Source organism: Falco rusticolus, chromosome 1 (genome assembly GCF_015220075.1).
Source record: "Falco rusticolus isolate bFalRus1 chromosome 1, bFalRus1.pri, whole genome shotgun sequence".
Taxonomy (NCBI): domain Eukaryota; kingdom Metazoa; phylum Chordata; class Aves; order Falconiformes; family Falconidae; genus Falco; species Falco rusticolus.
Window position 1 is genome coordinate 14,085,597 of NC_051187.1, and position 20,750 is coordinate 14,106,346.

Below are 20,750 nucleotides of genomic sequence, written 5' to 3' on the forward strand. Positions count from 1 at the left end.
GAATCATGATCAGCATGGAATTATGTTATCTCAACTCTCAATAAGGGTGTCTAAATGCAGTGAGATTTGGGAGTGAAAACAAGGCAATGAAAAATGTGTTGGATGTTGACTTGGAAGGATTCTACCACGTTTGAGGCCCAACTAAAACATAGCATAACTTCATGTAACATAACATACCCCTTCTTTCACTAGACAAGTGACAACAGGAATTACTCCATACAGCTGCTGACTTGTGAATATAAGTAACAGTTAATGAATTTTCAGTCCCTGCCTGAATGCAGTGTTCAATGCTAATGATTTACAAGTACATACCAGTGATACGATAGTTCAAACCATTTGATACAACAGCCTGCCTTCTCTTTATTTAAAGTTCCACAAATTCTAAATCTTGACCTTGACTGGAGGCACAACGGATCATTTGATCATGCTTATGATCCAGACATAGGATCCTTAGGGTGATGTGTGACTCCCAGAAGGCAGCAAACACCCGACACTGGATCTGAAGTGGTGATGAGACTCTATACAGGGCTTTGGGCAATAGAGAGTAGTATTATTCTCGTTTAACACATGAATTCTTCACTGTTCACTGGTTAGTTGTGCTGTTTGCCCAGGTTGGGAATGTGTCCAGCTCAAACATAGGTCTTCCCCATGTGTTGATGGCCAGTGTAACACAGAAGACTCCAATGATGTTCATCACTATTCCAGATCTAACCTGTGAGGACAAAAGTCCAAACCAACAACAATAACCAAACACCAAAACAGCAAATTGCAGCAAGGCCTACTTGTACATATGCAAGAAAGACACATGGTCAAATAAAACGCAGAAATAGCCATTGTACCCACCGCCCTATGTTCTTGCTTAGGTGGAAATACCAGGGAACACACTGTGCAAAGCCTTCGAACACTCTGCTATATAACTAGTCTTGGAGCTTTAAAGCATGTACAAGTTGCTCTTATTAGTTAAAGAACAACTTCTGCCCCCTTCAAGTCTCCAGTTACAAAACCCATAGTGTTTGGGTGTTCAGCACAGAACCTGGCACTGTGTGGTCTGGCAGGCAATCAGAGGACCAGAGCCTAGGGCAACTGATTGTTACCTTCTGCTTTCAGCTCCAGTGGAAACAAGGCTTCAGCTACACTCGCCAAAGCCCCAGAAGACTGGAAATCACTGACTGCATTTTAACCCTTCAGTGTTTAAGAGATTTATGACTCGTCAGTTTTTAATTTCAATTGGGCTGGGCTGTATGACTGCCAAAACCTTTGAGAAAGGTACTGTTACTTCAGAGATGCAAATCTTTATTGCAGTATTAACACTGCATAAGAAAGGGGCATAGGGTGGTAGTTACAGCCCGTAAAAGCTCCTGGTACTTCAGAAATACTTGGCTGAGAAAATTACTCTCACCACATTTCAGGATAAAGGCAATGGAGAGCTTCAGATAAAAGACCAAGCAATTATCATCTTACCATATCCAAAACACGGATGTGGCCATAGGAAAACACTATTGCATTTGGTGGCGTTGCCACAGGTAGCATGAAGGCAAAGGAAGCACTGAGAGTACCAGGCAACATAACATACAATGGATGGATCTTGACAGATGCAGCCTGCAATAAAATGGAGAGAATATCACACTGGAGCTGTTCCAAAAGAAAAGCATAAAGAGCATTTCCCAGACCATTGAGACACACAGGCTCATTTAGTTTCCTGGTATTATATCACCAGAGTAATTTGCAAGCATTTTATTCTGAAATCCACATGTGTTTAAACATAACTTTGCTCTTGTTTCCTGTCCCACAATACTTAAAAACAATGCTTGATTCTTTATTGTTGTTTGTTTTGCTCTATGGTATAATTTGGAGTTCTGGTCAAATTTATCCAATGATCTTTTCTTTGACCTCAGACCACACTTTTGCCAGGGTAACACAGGGATGTGGTTATAATTACTAGGCATGTGGAATAACACTCTTCAATGTTATATAAACTCTGTGGGACTCAGAATTTCAGTGCTAATTTAAGTCTCTAATAGCTTAGCAGCACCTTCACTGAGATTTTACTTTGATGAAATAGTCTAGAATAAAGTGGTTGTACTTTCCAAATTAAAGAACAAAGTAACTTATTTTTTCCTTTATGCTACAATTTCAATTCTGCTCAGAAAAGGCAGCAAAACTTACCAGGTTTTCCTCCATAACTTTGAAAATTTTTCTGGCTTCCTATGGAAAATGACACATTCCTAATTACCAGGCCTACCACCTTCTGTATTCTAGCATAAAACCATGAAGAAGAAAGAATCATTCAAAGGGATGAATAAAAGTTTTATTTTGGTTTGAGTTTTGCGTGTATATTTTTCCAGTTCTGAGTTGATGGTTCAAATACAAAATGACCAGAAATAACTGATGCTTGTTGATCTGTATTACGAAAGTGATTTGCGCTTCACTTCCTCCAGGGCCAAGGGATGTACAGAAGGTTTGAACTGGTTTCCTTCTCAGTGAGGGTTCCATGGGATAGGCATCCTGAACTAGCTTCTTCCCCCAGAAAGCTGGTTCTCAGGCTTCAGGCATACAGGTAGGGCAGACTGGAGAAAGTTTGTATTCTCACTTTCTGTCTACATATGATGCTACAAACACAGCAGTGAACACTGGCTAAAATCACTAACCATTATGGTATACTGTCAGATGGACTGTTTCATTACTGGCTTTCACATTAACATTGGAGCAACACTCAAGGCAATAAATACGATATTGCTTTGCCACTAGAGACTGTCAGTTAAACTCTGATCTCCCAGTTGATAGGATAACAGCATTGAAGTAATCTTACCATGGATGAAAAGACAGGTAGGAAAAGGGTGGCTGTGGCAACATTACTGGTGCATTCAGTGAAGACAGCTATAATAAGCGAAAGTACTGTAGCAATGGCCCATGGTGGGATTGATCCTAATGGAGTCATTTGATGACCCAGCCAAGCTGAGAGCCCAGAGTTCTGACAAGAAAAAGAAGTGGTTTTCAGTGAGGCTTAGAACCCATAGGTCATGAACAGGGAACTCATGTCATGTGTAACATTCCCACCAAATAATGCTAAATGACTCCTGAATTATATAAGCACCACCTGGGAAAGCACAATGATCTGTCACAAACACTAGAAGAAATTGGTTGCCAACTAGATGTAATACTGAGTCCCACTTTCCTGATTTTTCTGGAACCCAAATGCTTGCTCACACTTGGGTTACAAAAAAAAAATACGTTTTTTTGCTGAACAGAAACAAATATTGCTGAAGCAATTGCAAATACTTAATGTGTTGCTCAGAAGTTTCCTAGAATGTTTTTCTAAGGTTTCTGAAGATACTGATACTGTTATGAATGCTCTCTTGTAGAAACAGGCAGGCAATGATTGAGTCAAACAGCTTTACAAAACCTTTGACTTACTGGCTTCTAAAGCTCTGGAGCTTTAATAATGTAATGCATGGTGTGTGTAGATGAATGTTAGGTCCTAGAGCTTTATTTTGCCTCATGGTTTAAAACCACCTAGCCACAACTTAGACATGATTATGAGTTTTCCAAAAGCATGGCACTCTTGATAGCTAAGGCTTGCTTTGATTTAGATGCAGCTTAGCAGTGATGAAGGAAACAATATGGTTCACCTAAAGATTTCTTCCTGTTTTGGGAATTCAGCTGCCTGAATACAGATTCCTGAACGCAGGATCAAACCATAGGCTTATGGAATGCAGTGTATTGCCGGGCAACAGCCACTGACAAGAAGTTCAAGAAACCCCACTGTACACAATTTTGGAAGATATCTACCCACAATGATTTTCTTCCTCACCACTTCAGTAGTGGTTTGGTTTAAATCTGAAGATACCTATCCTTTAAAAAAACCTCAAATGGTTCTGAAAAGCTTACAAGCGTTATCTGTACTTCTGTTTTTCTAGATAGGGCTAGGATCAGGATGACAACAGAAATAAGGAAGGATGCTTTTCTGGTCTGTCCAGCCAGTAAAGATCCCAAACTACTCTGCAGTCTCCAAGAAGTAAGAGAAATTGAAGACACGTGGTCAGAGCACACAAATTCCTGAAAAAGAGCCACAGACATTCACCTCACCTCCCAGTTTTTGCTAATTTGGATCTGCCTCCAGATCTGAACATCTCTACTGGGTTTGGCTTTGGGTGCATGCCCAGTAATACAGGACTAGATAACAAACCAGGGAAGTTCGCCTTTGACTCAGAGAAAAACAGATGTCAGGACATACTGCGCTTGCATCAGCCAAAGCAAAACCTCCTCCCAGCAGCAGCACAATGCTCCAGGGCATCTTCCTCTGAACCACATTCCAGTCTAGCAGCGGGGCTGATAAAAATGGCTTTTTTATATCTGAAGTGAGAAATGAAAAGCAGAACATGTTTTAGGAGAGTGAAGACATTTTGTCTCCTGTTCTATAAGATACCAGGGAAAGACCCAACAGGCAGATGCATATTACTGAGAAACCTGCACAGGTTAAGTGTAATAACACACATGGGCAGCGACGATGCCCCAGCCCTGCCCAAGAAGCGAGGGAAGTGAGCTACCCATAAAAACTGCGTGCAAATCCAGAATATGTTTCTGCCATGTTAGGTGGAGCTGGCTGACAGTTTCCTGGTGTTAAAATTCCTCTTTTAAATACCTTCTTCAGTCTGTTCAGGGTCAGACATGCTTGGATTCCAGCCTATGAATTTGGGTTTATTAGCTGGAAGGATAAATAGTAGCAGGGCAATGAACACAGCAGGAGCAGAATCAGTAATATACCTAAAGAAGAGAAGAGAATACCGCTTAGAAAATAGACATCTTTCTCTGAGAAGCTGGCTGCCTTCCAACATTGCAGCCACTGCTCTGTCATCCTGTTTGGGGCTTGTACATTAGCAAAATGGGTCATTGGTTCATGACTGAGGTCTCGCAGACCTGCCACAACACAAACACAGTAATAAAAGAAACTAGCTACAAGACACAGTAATAACTAGTCACAGATGACAATGGCTTGTGGAAGCAGGGTTCCTCCTCTGTGGTGAAGCCAATGTTCAACACTTGTGTCTCAAAGAAAGATGTGAAAAGAAATGGCCTGAATGACAGTCCTATCGTGCTTTTTATGTTTTTTAATATGCCACAGGCATTATGCAAAGAAGCATTCAAAACACCAGATCGATTTCCCAGTGAGTTCTAAGCGATTGTTTAGAGGTGATATTACCAAATATTCAAATAACACCGCAAGTGATTTGGGCTCATACAAATAAAATACTAACATGTGTATCAGTGTGACTGAGACCAGCATACAGAATTTTCTCTTCCTTTAGGAGGTTCAGCCTGCTCCATGTCCCAGTCTCCAGCCTTCACTGCAGTACAAACTGTCAAACAATAGATTGATTGGTGATCTCATGCACAAATGACAGGATCAAGCCCAGTAAACATGTGAATTCAGATAAGGCTGGCATGAATGACACCACACTCAAGTGGAATGGGAATCTGATTCACAACCAAGAGGGCACAAGATGAAAAAACCATAAAAAACTTACTTTTCTCCTTCTGGGAAGAGCCTAGTGGCCCAGCCTTTTACAAAGCCTGGGTGTCTGGAAAACCACAACAGAACCAGCAAAAGAAACATCAGGAGGACATTGAATTCAGCGTAAGAGATAGGGCCTAATTTCTTCATTTCTGCCTTCAGTACGTTGTATGCAGCTTTTTCTTTAGCAGTCCTCTCTGTCCCACAGCCCCAACTTTTTTTAAAGCTTTTAGAAAAAGGGAGAAGAAAATACTGTAAGTATTAACATACTAGAGGGATTTAACATGCTTGCCATTCTGAAGCTGTCACTCCTGGGGACAGATGCAGACTACAGCAGAGGCCAGGAACAAAGAAATGACAACAGTGTCGAAGTATTTCATGGGGACATGCTAGTTCTCACAGAAGAATGGGGTCTATGAATGGATGTAAGCCTCTGTCCAATTTGCAACAACCTGGGATGAAAACCTCAGCTTTGAATCAAGGGTAGCAAAACAGATATGCTAACTCTCCTAGGGTTGAAATTCAGATGTGAAATTGAAAAATAAAAAGGCAATTCTGTCTGAACATTAAGAATGTATAAAGCTTTTGCCTTAGTGCAACTCCCATGAACACAAAAGGTTTCCAGACCTCAAAAGTTGTTGTGAAATAGAACTGCTCTCTGCTACTAAATTAGTAACTTGTCAGTGCATTTGTTTTATCCAGTTTTCTCAGCAAGCTGATCTACTTTAGCTGACGGGTTTACACAATATCATGCAATTAAATACTCACTTGAGTCCCATGAAGGAGCACTGTAGCCAAAGCCAAGCTAGTACCAACATCAGAATCATGTTTGGGAATGCAAACCCAAACCAGGAAGCAAAATTCACAACATCGTTATTGTTGGGGTATAACCTGAAAAGAAAAGAAAGATGTTTTCTGTATGAATGCAAAAACATCTAGTAATCTACTCACCCTTTAATATGCGCTAATGACAAATATACATGTAAATCTAGGACAATCATTACAAGTAATCATAGGCAACATCCATAGCCTAACTGAAGTCAATAGGATGGCAGCCTGGATTTCAGAGCAGAACTTAAATGAGCCTGTTTTCCCTGTATTTTACATCAACGCATATAGGAGCTCATGTTGATATTTAGGTCTCAGTAAGAAAAGCACTGCTGAAAGATCTCCCACACGCTCCAGGTACCTTTCATTTCCAACATGCCTGCTCATTTATCCCAAGACAGGATGTTCTTTCTTCCTCCCTGCTCATTCTAATAAGAGAGCAAGAATTATCTTTCCTGAAATTAATAGCTGCACTTCTGCTCACTTCAACAGAAGACAAAGTTGCTAGCTGGCTTAAGAGAATGAAGCCAGTGTTGTAAGAACAGCAATTTTTGTTCTTTCCTGTGTCCACCAATAATGTCTACAGGAAAAATATCAATAGAAAATTTCCAGCTGGGTGTTAAAACCAACAGGTAATGTGGCAGCTGAAGCTGAAGTACTCCCAACAGAAGGAAGCAATGTTGAGGGACTGTTGTGGAGTCTTCACAAATTGCACTGTAGATTAGGTTGTATTTAAATCAGTTCCAAAACTCAGTTTAGCAAAGAGTATTTTGTGAATAACTCCCTCCCTTTACAACAGAATCTGTACAGTTTCCACAGCCACAGCATGGACGAATAATAATATTACAGGAGAGGCTAAGCCATTTTTAGCTCTCTTTGGTGTGCTTACAAGAGTCAACCATACATTCTTCTGATGCTCTTCACTACAGTTCCTCTGCTGATGTGCTGCAGTTCCGTTGAAAAAGAGAAGGCGGAAAAAACAGTATCTCATGATCAGTCAGCTCTCTGCTGATTACCAGCAAGCATATCCAAGTTTCTCGGGAGACCTATAATACCAGCACATTGCTGCCTAAAAAAGGCTGAGTCAGAAAAATGAAGCCAATCCATTTCTCAGTTTATCAGCTGGTTATTGCTTATAGTTTGAAACTGGAACTGTCATCTAAGACTAGTCAGTTGGTCACAGAAACGGTAAGATCGTATAAGTAAAAGAAACAGCAAGAATGACTTACTGATTCATCTGGCCTTTCAATACCATGTTTGGTCCTGTTCCAGTGAGTGTTGCAGTTCCTCCAATGCTGGCAGCGTAGCATACACAAAGCGTCATTCCCTTACATATACGCTTCCTCATTTTCTTTTCCTCAGAAGATCTAGGGTCATCAGGGACTTGTCCATTGCTTATGACTAGGCACAAAGAACATGACTTGCTTCAGGTAAAGTTAGGGAGGCAGAGAGTTCTGGACAGGGTCTGTAGGCTCAGTGCTTCCAGTTTGTGCATGCCATTTATTTTAATTTTAAAAACCCCACAGATATGTCCCTAAATACTTAGAACTCATGTTCACGAGAACCTGAAGAGAGAGGCTGACAATCTGGGTCTACATGATCCAAGGATGCCGTTGTCCATATCAGTGCCACAGAGAGGCTTACCACAAGCCAGATATTGTACTCACTGGAACCATTTCAATACCACAGTAAGAACCCAACTAGCTTTAACGGCTGTGAATATAGGCAGAAAAAAACCCACCCAAAACCAAATTCTTGCCTGACATAACTGTTAAGATCAATATATTACGTTAGTTTAAATCAACCGTGAAATTTTGCTGCTGTGTCCATTGTTCTCTGATGTTAACAGTCTAATCCTGAAGTCTGACTGGACTAATGGAGCAGAATAATGAAATTTGGCAATTACAACCACTCAACAATACCAAAGGGTATTTTTCGCACACATTTATTACCTTCACTACATGTTAAAACGAATTAGCAAAGCCAAGCAGATCCTTCTAAGTGAAAGAAAATCAGCAAAATTATTATTACTAGCCTTAGAGCGCAAGTCTGGTTTTGGGAGTCAAGAATCACCATTAAAAAGAACATTTGCGAAAATGAAAACTCACCTTTAGTACAACTGTTCAGAAGCTAGAAATGAACAACCTCACAGAGCATTCTGTGACTAAATGGCATTCTTTTGGGCTTGCACATCTTACATGAAGATGGTGTCTGAGCTTTGCACAATCATAATGCATTCTCCCTTCACAAGTGAGGTAAGAAATGAAACAACCAAAAAGCAGAGATCATGGTTGTATCTAAACTATGCCCCCAAGGTCCAAACAAATATGGCAGTTATGAGTGAATCTCATAACAGAGCAGTGTCTGGCACACATAAACACCCCTCTTCTACTCTGTGTCTTCCGTGGGCATGTAAGCCAGAAAATGAGCATGGTGTGTCCCAGGCAGATGGCTTGAAGTGTATGCACTACCAACTAGTATGCACTACCAACATTTGCACCCATTCTTGCACACAGTCACACAGGGAATCATGGCAGATTAACATTCTAAATCAGTGAAATCACATCTCCATGAAAATCCCTAAGACAATCCTTCCCCCTCTGAAAGAGAAAGGCACCACAGATTTGATGGTATTTGATAACACAGCCCGCTGTAACAGCACAGCAGAGCAGTGGAATCAGAGGGACTGAGTTTGTGTACATGGTTCAAATTAAGCGAAACCTACTGCAGAACCACAGCACTGACAGAAAGACCTCGTAGAGTCAAGCATCAGGGTAAGATCACACTTGAAAGTGTTCCAAAGAGTAGTTTGTCTACTCTGAGTCAAATGACACCAGCTCCTCTGTTCCATGTAGCTTTTAAAGTATTCCTCTTTCTTCTCCCCACCTCCACATAAAATCTGGTCACTAAAAAGATATTTATTACTCCAGAACCAAAATAGGTTGCATTTGCAGAAAATTTTTCAAACATTCCTACATGGCTTAGAAGCTGAATCCCCACTGATAATCACAAGATTTAGAAAGTGGGATGCTGGGGGCATGGATAATATTTCCCACAGGATATGCTTTTCACTTCCCTGAGCAGGCAGTTAAGTCTAGGGAAACTATGGGAGGATGACCCCAGCTTGAAGGAAGGATCATAAGAATCAGCATAGGACCTAGCACTAAACATAACAAAATGGCAGCCACCAAAATTGGAAGCCATTTTGTAAAACCTAAATGTCGTGCATTTAAGAATTTTCAGTCAGGTTACCATCCTCTTTCCTTGGAAAAGGTACAGAGAACTCCTTGTAGGTCAGGGAGCTCTGAGTGCAGCAAGTTCAGTAGAACCAACTCACTGCTGAGTAGGCACTTACCATGTACTGAAGTGGGATCTGATGCATTCTTTTCCTCCAGCTCAATCACTGTATTTGTTTGCCCAGTTGCTTGTTCCATCATGGTCACATCATACTCTGTGTTGTCCATTTGATCCAGGACAGCCTGGACAATGGGAACCATCATAGCAGTGGTGGCTGTGTTACTTATCCACATGGACAGGAAAGCAGTAACTATCATAAATCCCAGCATGAGGCTGAAAAGAGAGAAACAGGCAGCAGAGAAAGGAGGAAAGAAAACAGATGCTGCTAGGCTTTGCAGTGACTGTAAGAGTAGAGCCCAGACAGGGATGTGTAGTGTCCAGCAATACAAAGCAGGGCCAGATTCCCTTCTAGGACAGCTCTGCCACCTTCACTGGAGGAATCCTAGAAAGCCATTTAGCTCCTCAGTCTGTGCATGATTAATTCTGTCATCATTTTTTCCCCGGAGGAAAGCATCTAGAATTTAGCCAGATGCTGGTTTTGGTTAAAGGACAAATAAACTGTTCCTGCTTCCAGACTTCACCTCTGGAAACTCTGTACAACTGCAGCTAAAGAGGTTCTTGAAGGTTCCCTTCTCTGCTCACAAACACCATCCCTAGACCTCTGCTAAATTGACAGAGGCAAGGAAGAAGTAATGTAATAGTCTTACAGTGCAGGTTTCACCCCAAGAATCAGCAGGACCCTCAGCGCAATCCTTTTGTGAAGGTTCCACTGTTCAACAGAAATTGCAACAATCAACCCTCCAACGAAGAGCATGTTTGTATCATTTAGGTACTGCAAGCACACCTGAAAGACAGAGGAGGTAGGTCAGGGGCCCAAATTCTTCTTGCTAGCTTCTCTTGTACATTTGCTTTCCATCTTCTCAAAGCCATTTACTGCACCAGGCCCCATCCCAACACTGGCAGAAGGGGCAGTTGTAGCCTCAGAGCTACCTCCAGTTTCCTGAAGCCTTGATTCCCTGTTTAAGTGCTGAACTGTCTAGTGTAGGGGCTTATTGTGCATCATGAACCTTCTTTTTGGATCGTCAGGAGTAAATAAAGTACAAAATGTCAGCAGTTTCCTAAAACTGCTAAATTATTAGGGGCTGAAAGTATTGTGTCGGTACTAGAAATGCTGAGCTCCAAAATTAATTTCTCAGCACCTTTAGCAACCATACCTGCCCTTACCAGGTTGTTGGCCAGTAGTGAACCTGGACTGCAGTACCTAAATACAGCCTCTCTCCCTTGGACTAAAGTACTAGCACAAACAGCCAGAATGAGCTTTGGAGTGGACACAGTGTACTTGCTGGCATCGTGCTGTCTAACCCTGTCAGAAGTTTGTCCCGTGCATTTTGAAATCTCCCAGAGGATTTGTCAGCACCGTATTCTCATTGGACGGGTTATGAACACTCAAGCTGCTGGCACTAGTAGGATGCTCTCCAGCAGGACCCACGCCCAGAACCAGACCTTCCCTTCTACCACCTCAAGCCCACACCCTTAACATTTTGGCCAAATGTATATTAGTTCAACATCTTTCCATACAGGAACCCTGAATATTGCTCAACCTGTTCAAAAACAGCACCACAGAACCGGAGAGCTTTCGTATCAGACTTGTTTGCTAAATACTGACAGGGGATGAGAGCAATGGACATCCCTGTATCAGATCTGGATTGAGCAAGGTCCTTACTGATTTAGAGCTCTGAACTCCAAGCAGTGGGAAAAATACCACAGGCATGAGGGAGGTAACAGCCAGTGGGATCACTTCGGTGCACCAGTACACAGCCATGATGATGATGATATATGCACACTTGGCCTCCTGCAATGTAATGGAAGACACATTTAAGCACAGAAAACTATACTTAAAGATAAGAAACACATTTGAAGCTCTTATAAGGGGCCCAAACACTCCATTGTATGTAGGTTAACTGTTATGCTGAAATAGGTAGCAGAGACGTGAGGATTTTAAACTTGTACTTTTAAACCTTGCTCTGAAGTCACTTGCATAAAAAGATCTTTTTGACCACAGTGTTTGGTCTGATGCACCCACACAAAATTTAGGGTGTGAGAAAAGCAAACCTTCCACAACTACAATGTACACAGCTTGCAGTGTGCAATTACCCCTTGGCAGTTGAGGTAAGCAGATTTCACATCTAGGAGCCGAGAAGTTTTAATGGTGTTTGTAGATTTGGGCACTTCTATTTTGAGTTAATGATTTTTAAATGGATGGCCAAATTTCCCAGTGTGGATAATTAACTTGTCTAAAATTCACAGATCTTCAAGGTGTGTCTAGTAACACACCTGAGCTCAGAAACTGTATCACTGAATAATTTAAGTGTTCTTAGCTTTTTTAAGTAAGTCTGAAAGCAAAACTTTTACCTTTTTTTTTTCTAATGTGACTAAGCACATTAAGAGATATTTAATTACTTTCCCAAATCATACTGTGCTTACCTACTAAGGGGATTCCCTAGATTAAAGATGTTGTAAACTGTGTTTTTATGCTGTTGATCAGGTATTTCTGTAACCTAGCCTTTCATCGTTTGTACTTTCAAAGTTGTTAGGAGAAGCAAGCATTCATTAGCCAACAGTAAACAGTGTTTTAGAACTTAAGTCAGTGTTCTGTAGTTCAGAATTTGCTCATATTTAGAGTAGGTGTTCATAGGAGTTTATTCTAATACAACAAATGGGACTTTATTGCAAAAATAAATGGTGTTACAGTGACATTTAAAAATTGCTGTAAGGCAATATTTATAAATAGGGGTGTGTTTTCCTTCACTTTGTTGGGAAGTTTAAGAATCAGAAAACAACTTTGTAAGTAATTTGAATTTTTTTTCTTCAGTTTTTGAGGAGATTAACTACAGCACAAGGTTTGAAAAAATATTTCTTCAGAGACTAAAAGATATCAGAAAGATCCTATTTAAGTTTCTTCCTTTAATAAATATGAGGTGAGCTCATGATACAATTTATGCTGTACCACAGTAACTAAGTGCTAGAACTGACTGTGGTTAATCTGTTGCCAGTATGAAAGACACAAAAACAACCCTAAGTGAATAAAATTCACAATACGGAAGAAACACTGGTTTTGTACAGTGGAGAGTAAATAATTTATGTGAAGTTCAAAAATACAACCATGCTTATAAATTAACTCCAACAACCACAGCCAATTCAAACAAGCAAAGATCTGGAAATAAATATATATCTGTATCTCAATCTACATATATATCTATCTGTGATTTATGGGAGTAGTCACAGAATGTTTCTTTGGTGTCTTTGTACAGTTGACAGGAAACACAGTGATCTGCCTTCTCACTGAGAGCTGTAAAAGCAGTCACTTTTGTGACTCTCCGATTGTGAAATACTGTAATTTCCCTGATCAGATTGATGACACAATATTCCTACAAATTCCTGGAAAACTGAAGACATACTTGGGGGTTTTTTTAGGCAAATTATCTTTTCTAGTATTGATCAAAGTAGTGCCAGGAATTCTTCCTTCTGTAAAAGTACCGGCATTCAACTGAAAGTAACTCCTGTTACTTAGGTAAACAGAATGGGTAGCAATTTTCTTTATAAATATGCATGACATTTGCCTGTACTTTAAAATACACTGAGCAATACAGGTCACTCAGAAGAAAGACTGTTTTAGGCATTAGAATGGCCTCCAAAGCTCTAGCAGGCTAAAATACTGTAAACTGAGCTTTCACATTTTGCCAAGAAGACTACAAGATATCAAAGACCAAACTCTTCACCAGGTTCCAATTGTATGCTGGTATAACTCCACTGAAAGCAAAGGAGTTCTGCCATTGCCATTATTGGAGTAAGATGGGTGTGAACTGGAGGATACTGCATTTGAAACCCTGTTACGATCACTGCATAACACAGAATGCATGGCTTCCAATGCACCACTGATGAAGAATGCCACTCAGCAACGCTCCTTGAAGTACCTCAGAGGCTCAGCAGCAGAGTGAGCTGGAGAGTCCAGAAGTCCTGTCTTTCAGTCCACTGCCATCATTACTAGATAATGCAACATACAATTCTAAATGTGCAGGCCAGTTATGCATATATTTATTTGGCCCCAAAAGAATTGCATCTGATTTGCAAGATGGGTTGGGTCTGTGGGAGCCCCATGTCCTGGCAGTGGCACAACCCTGAGGATGAAGAGAGATCGGCACAGAGCTCCTCCTGCAAGTTCAGCTGCCTAGTGCCAGTGCCTGAAGATCATTTGGGAGTGAAACCTGCAACACACGCTCCCGAGATCTGGGACCGAGCAGCTAGCTGAGCTGCGCAGAAACGCCTCGGGGAAGAGGTGGCAGGAAGGGTCTGCTTCAGCCCACTGTGGGGAAGCAGAACGGCCCTGGCAAGGATCAGCACGGCTTGCTCAGGTGGCAGCGGAGATGCTGTGGCGAGGGCAGCCTGGCCGGCCCGCGCTGCACGGGGTGCCCGGGGCACGGCCCCGCACGAGGCAGGCAAGCAGGCTGGGTGCCCGGCCAGCCTGGACAAGGCCCGGCGTGGGTGGCTGGCACAGCGGCTCTTGGGCAGCAGGGCCCAGACCTGGGGGGCGGGGGGTGGGCTCCAGTGGGGTGGGCTCCTGCGGGGTGTTAGGGATCGGACCTGGGGGCTCTATTCCCCACGTGGGCCCTGCAGGCACTTACCCGCGTCGGCACAGCGACCGGCAGCGGCAGCAGCAGCAGCGGCGTGAGGAAGAGGATGGCGAAGGACCGGTACCTCAGCAGGGGCCGCAAGCAGGTCGGGGCCATCTTCTGTGGGGATATACGGTCAGGGCGCCAGCAGGAGCTGCGGCCGCCGCTGCCGCCTTAAGTACGGGGCGGCGGGGCCGCGGCGGGAGGGACATGGCGGGGGGCGACACGACCCGCCCGCGCCCTGACGGGACACCGGGCTCGCGCCCGCCCTGACGGGGCCGTCCGCTCCCGCCCTGAGAGGACACCGGGCTCGCGCCCGCCCTGACGGGGCCCGGGCCGCCGGGTAGCGGTGCAGACACGGACCAGGGGCGAGCGAGTCTCCGGGGGGCCGCCGGCCTGGCGCCAGCCCAGCGCCCCTGCCCTGCGCCCAGCCGTGCCACGTCCCTCCCCACGGGCGGCCGGCGGCGGCCCGGGAGGACATGGTGCCCGCAGCCCCGCCCCGCCCCCCGGGAGATTTCCTCAGCCTGATCCAGACCAAGTCGGAATCGCCGGGCCGGTCCATCGTACGGGCGCTAGGACTTTCCCCACTCCTTACGTCCACCTCTGTGCCCAGGACCCTCCATGAACAAGGAAGGCTGCTTTTAATGGCTATGTATCAAGCTATCACACCAGTTCTGAGGATGCTTTAAGCAAAGTGTCCCTGCTCATAGTGCCTGCAGAAAGTTGCCAGTAAACACGGGTTCTCATAGTGTGTATTTTATGCAGGGACCAAAGCGCTGACACCGGCTTCTCTCCGGTACTGGACTTTGGGGAGGTGCTGACGATGCCAAGGGAGGATCACCTCTTACTCGTGTATGCAGTGGTGAGGAAGGGCTGAGCTCCTTTAGGGAGACGCAGAGTTAAAACCACAGCAGGGGTCTCCCCAAACAAAGGTCTGTGCAGGCATGCATGGCTGTGTTCTACTGCCTATTATTTTGTGAGGAATTGTGTGTCTGCAATCCGGGTTAAAAATAACCCAGAAAGGTTAACTTGAAAGGTGATTTTTAATGTTGTTCACCTCAGTGATCTGATCTGCAGTGTAGCCACTGAATCAGAAGTGATGGCACTACTGAAAGGGCGGCGAGCACTATCAAGATGGCAGAAGGGAACAGCTGGAGGGACTGGAAACTAGGCTGAAGACAGAATTTTTGATATTTTATGTTCTGCTTCTGGGATGTCAACAGCCACCTGAAATGTGGGGCAGCATAAATTATATCTTGACAATTTGATCCTGCAGTCTCTTAGTACAGCCTTACCAAGCAGTCATTCACAGAAGTAAAGAATTTTAGATTCCACAGCAAGTAATGAGGGAGCTCTGACTACAGCTTGCACTATTTGTCCTCTGCTGACCAGGGGAACTTGAGTGACAGAAGTTCAAAACAAGACACTGCAATGTTACTGTTCTGTTTGTAAAAGCAATGAATGTCCACTAAGGAAAATAGTAGCCAACCGGATCTGGAAAAATTCCCAATCTTCAAACCTTTAGCAGCAGTCCCTCTGGGTAACTTACCAACACAGGGGAAACTTCACACCCGTGCAAAGCCTAGCAGAAAGTGGGGAATTGGCCAAAACTTGCATTCCTGTGGCTAGTCTCCAACAAAAAAATGGTCCCTAGTCAACAAAGAAAAAGGACTACAAATGCTTAAATAAGAAATTGCAAAGAGTTAACTCTAGAGGAGTTGTACTAAGGTTCACTTTGATAGACTAGTGCAAATATCATTTGCTGTCTTCTTGTTTAAATGAGATGCAGCACAGAAAAAATAAAGAACGTGTGTTGATACCTTTAGATGGACTAATCTGAAAAGAGACTTGCTTGTACCTGGGAATGAGATCAGGGACTCCTGTGGGCAATTCAATTAGCCAGTCCATGCCTCAGTGCCCTCTTTTGTCAAATACAGAGAAGAGAATCATTATTTCCTTATTGTGCAGAATTATTGCAAACTTGCCTTCAGTGTGCCATGCAAAGTACACTCTATGATATGGAACAAAACAAAAAAAGAATCAAAGAAAAGAAGCATCTGAATAATAAGAAATCAGACTGAAAAATAGTGGAGTACCCTCTTCTGCTGTTCATATAGCAACTGTCAAGCAGAAGGATGTACCTTTGGGAGGAGAAGGGGAGACGTGGGAAACACAGTGTTCCCCAGGGTTCTTTGAGACAGCTGACTTGGGACAGGGACAAGAAGACGGTGCAAGACTCCCAACAGATTATGGAGCAGGAAGGAAGGAGCAAAGGAGGAAAACAGGGATATGTCAGTCAAGATCAGGAAGTACCTGACCCTTAAAAATAAATAGCTACCTCCCAGTTCTTCTGGTGGTGTTGCCTAGTCAGTACCTGTTCAATGAGAGAAGGAGATCTAGGAACAACACTGGGCCCAGATTTGAAAGAAAGCATGTCTAAATCTCCTTCTGAGACCCAGGTCCCAAACTAAGTCACTGTAATCTTTTCATGAATCAAGACCAGCACTGATAAACTGAGTTTAGAAACCTAAATTTAAAGGCATTCCCAGCACTTTGACTAAGCAAAAGCTGGGAAAAATCTTAAACATGACCATGGAAATAAGCAACTTTATTTTTTTACTTTTTTTTTTTTTTCCCAAAAGTAGACTCCTTTTCTAGAGGTTTGCTTCAGGAGGAGAGCAGGTTGGTTTGTTGGAGTGAAATATTTGTTCATGAAAAATGTCTGTGCTGACTGCTGAGAATAAATCGAATTAGTGCCAACTACAGTTCCTGTGGAAGTCTCCTAGGAATTCAGCTAAACTCAAGTAAAGCAGCTGGCTGTTGCAGAGCAGCAAGGTCAAAATCCTGCACTGAACTGAACCTGTAATCTTGAAAGGTAAATTCTGACCTTGTTTTACCCCCTTGCTGAAGCCGTCCTGCCACTGCACACTTAATGTTTAAGGTATCTCCATCACTATTTTATAAACCATTGGAGGTTTATATGTGTCAATTTATGCTCTACTCTAAGAACCAGGAGGCTGAGAAGTTGACTGAATCCAGACGTTAGAACCGTATATTCATATATCATCACAAACAACACTAACCTGGGCAGGAAGACGAATACTGAGGGAGGACAAGACAGAAGTCACCTACATTCTGTGATTCTGTGATTCAGCTAAAGGGGTGGGAAAGCTGTGCAATGCATAGTCAAGATGCAGGAAGGGCAGAGCGTGACTAGGTGACATGGGGGAAGAGAGCAGTTTACAATGCAGGCCAAAGCTGGGTACTGCTCTCCAAGGGATCAGCATGCACCAACAGAGAGAAGCACAGAGAACCATGTTCGATTTGGCAAGCCTTCCAGCTGTTCCCTGTCTCCCTCAGTCTATGCTTACAACTCAGATATATTTGGCACTGGCTGGATACGAGAGTGCTAAAGGAATGGCATCTCTTTCACATAATTTGCCCATGAGCTTCCTCTTCACTGTGCCAAGGAGAAGGCGGACAAAGCTTTGGCTGCCTGCTTTACAGAACTAGTCTGACAGCCAGGCAAAAGGAAGCTGCAGAGAGTCCATCGTGCTTGCAAAACCTCCAGCAGGAGCAGTTTTAGATGGTTCAAAGAGAGCATTCAAACAAAACCTCCCACAGCCTGAAATTCAGCTCATGCTAATTAAGCACTAACTGCAGGCCTTCAAGAAAAAAGAATCCTTTCCTCCAGTAAGTACTGCTCGGAACATAGCAGAGACCAGAGCAGTATTTACAAACATGTATGTGAGATGTGTGGTTTCTCAGTCTTTCACTACTGCTTTAAAGACAGTAGATAAAATTAGCTTTTGGTTGCAGATGCCATTTAGAAGTGGGAGACTATAGCAGCCTTTGGGCTAAATTTTGATACCCTAATGGTGAATTAATATGTTTCTCTTACTCTTCTTGGTACTAAGTTTCAAATCAGTTTACAAAGGAACTCACATCTTTGTGTTAAAAAAGAGACTTAGGCATGGGTGGTGACATGAGGTGGAACCAGGACTCTTGTATCTGAATCCCTTTCCCTAAACACCACTGCTCCCATTTGCTGCTGTGCTACCTTAATAAACACAGGTATTTTAAAGCATATCAAGAACCAAGGGTATGATGCAGTAATAGAGCTGAGCCTATCTCATGGCTCATTGCCACTGACCTGCCCTGGCTTTCTTGCCATTTCTCTTCTGGTGGCTCTGGGGCTTACTGGAGTTTAACATGACAACGAAAGCAGAACATTTTTTTGCTGAGCTAGTGAGCTGAACAATGAAGTGTTGCACCTGAGTCAGCTCAGGAGACTGGGCCACTTATGGCTGGGAACAGGAACAGCTGGGACAGGAACAGCTGCACCTTTCAAGACAGCACATTCATAGATGAGCTTGGCAGCATTGTCAAAGCACACACAGCATCTTGCAATCTTCCCTTTTGTACTTCAGATACAAGATTCAATGATACAAACTATCATAAAGAGTTCCACTCAGAAGTGGGACTCTGCTGAAGACTGGTTAACAAAGGCTGACCTGCATTGTTTGGGTTTGAAGAAAGGGACTAAAAATCAAGTCCTCTTGGAAGGTAGGAATCCCAGGGTCATCAGTCCAGGTGGAAAAATTGGAAAATAAAAGATTTTAATACAGTTTAGGTCGTTCCCAGGAAGCTGCTTTTCTGATATATCTTATTCATTACAAGGCAATTATCCCAGTTACTCCTGTTATTGCTGGATAGGGATGGTCTGTGGCAAGGAGGCTTTACAGGTAGCACTTGATTCCTTTAATTACAGATATACGTATTTTCAGCCTCTAATTCAAATGCTGTCCAAGCACACAAGTACAGTTTGCCTGTTGTAAAGCAGTCTATTTGACCTAGATAACTGCTATTTCCTCTCAAGACAAAATCTCTCCTCACATTACATTTTAAGTTCTTTCATGTTGCAGGCTCCATCCAACACCCAGAGCTACAAAAGTTAGAACAAAATTATATTAAACAAGGACTCTTAAGACCTATCATACTTGACACTGAGAAACAAAAGTATAAACTGACCCTGAGACATTCTAGGACTTAGCAGAAAAAGAAGTGTCTTCTACTCAGGCCATTGAAATTAATATTTAAAAAATAACCAGCTCAGAACTTACCTCTATGTGATGCTTGACTTAAAGAGATGCCTGGAAGAGGTCTTGTGTAATAATGTTATGCACTGGAAAGTTTACACAGAATTTAAATGGAAAGAGTTATTACCAGCATTCAGAGAAAATCACTGTTTCATTACTTTCTGTTTTCCCTCCAATCAGTACTTCCAGCCACTGCCAGTCTACTGTGTTGCTTTAGGAGTATCTTTCAACTAAGTTCCCAGTGGAGCATCTGATATTTTTCCAAGAAAAGCTTTTGAGATTCTGAACGAACAGTCCTTTCAGTACAATCCCTGTGCCCAACAACTTTCCGCATAAAAGCCCTCATTATGAATTTTGAGTCAGTGGGGTTTTCTCAGTCAGTGTGTATTGCTGATCAGGCTTTCTTGACCTAGAATTGGTATTTTCCGTATAGTTTGCATGAAGCCCTAAAGCATATTCAAATGCTGTGCAGGCTAATGACCACAAAAGAAAAAAAAACTCAAAGAAAATCACATTTAAAATTTTGATTCAGAATTGGCAACTCTGTAACTTCTCCCTTAGCTGCCATCTCATTAACATATTTGTTCAAAAGCCTTTTCTCTGCTTGATTACATAATTTGTGTTACAAAATCCAGATAAACACTCATTATTCCCAGGTCTAAATAATGGCTTATTGGGCTTCCTTCTTCTACTTCTTTTATTTTACCCAGAGAAAAATGGGGAACAGAAGAGGCCTGTTTGGATGGGAAATGAACCACAGCAATTTCTGAGTAACATCTGGGACATCTGTTGTGTGTGGCATTACAATACATTATGCAAATCCTAGTGAATGATTCTTCGCAATACTTCTGCAAAGTAGAAGAGTTAGTATTTTTGTCCCCATTTTACAGACTAAGAAGGTCAGTTCATATTTTCTGCATCGCCTGTATCTCATTGTTCCACACTGGGCAGGGTCTATGATATCAGAGGAGAGCCGCTTCAGTCATAGTGCTGTAAAGGATCAGTTGTAGTAGCAGGTACAAGAAGTGCTAGGCCTTCCATCAGAAAATTATGAAGATGTTGGTGTTGTCATTGAAATGAAAATGTGAAGTTCTGTTCCTTTTTCTCTCCAAGTTATATTTCTTCTCAAGTTCCCTATGTAAAAATGTAGAGCTGTACGACCCCCAGCTGAGGCCCAAGTGACAGGCAGGACCTGCTGCACCTGAGGCCACTAGTGTTGTCAGTCAGTTACAACCATGACAGAATACCACCTGTCATGAAATACCACCTGGGAGAAAAGGCAAAGCAGGTTGGAGATTTCACCTCGCACATGCTTAGATACCCTGAAGTGGTCTGAGGGTCCCT

General features: G+C 42.8%; 1 protein-coding gene across 2 annotated transcripts; it reads right to left on the bottom strand.

Annotated features, from left to right (window-relative positions):
* Positions 1–335: 335 nt before the first annotated feature.
* SLC13A5 (solute carrier family 13 member 5) lies at positions 336–19,663 on the bottom strand. 2 transcript variants are annotated; one of them, XM_037411111.1, is made up of 13 exons: positions 19,431–19,663; positions 14,320–14,427; positions 11,361–11,489; positions 10,345–10,481; positions 9,696–9,910; positions 7,570–7,741; positions 6,281–6,403; positions 5,526–5,738; positions 4,643–4,764; positions 4,235–4,353; positions 2,810–2,971; positions 1,462–1,599; positions 336–712 (listed from the first exon to the last, which is right to left on the bottom strand). In XM_037411111.1, the coding sequence occupies exons 2-13, from the start codon at positions 14,422–14,424 to the stop codon at positions 584–586; spliced, it is 1,764 nt and encodes a 587-aa protein (XP_037267008.1). In that variant the 5' UTR covers positions 14,425–14,427; positions 19,431–19,663; the 3' UTR covers positions 336–583. The 2 variants fall into 2 exon arrangements, with proteins under 2 accessions (XP_037267008.1, XP_037267018.1); XM_037411121.1 differs by lacking the exon at positions 14,320–14,427 and having other exon boundaries at positions 19,431–19,662.
* Between the last annotated feature and the right edge of the window lie 1,087 nt (positions 19,664–20,750).

Coding starts and splice junctions, on each gene's coding strand:
- SLC13A5 (XM_037411111.1), bottom strand. CDS start 14,424: ATGGCCCCGACCTGCTTGCGGCCCCTGCTGAGGTACCGGTCCTTCGCC. Junction 2,972..4,234: donor CTTTGGCTGATGCAAGCGCA/GTATGTCCTGAC, acceptor TTTTCTTGTCAG/AACTCTGGGCTCTCAGCTTG. Junction 713..1,461: donor ACATCCGTGTTTTGGATATG/GTAAGATGATAA, acceptor TTGTCCTCACAG/GTTAGATCTGGAATAGTGAT.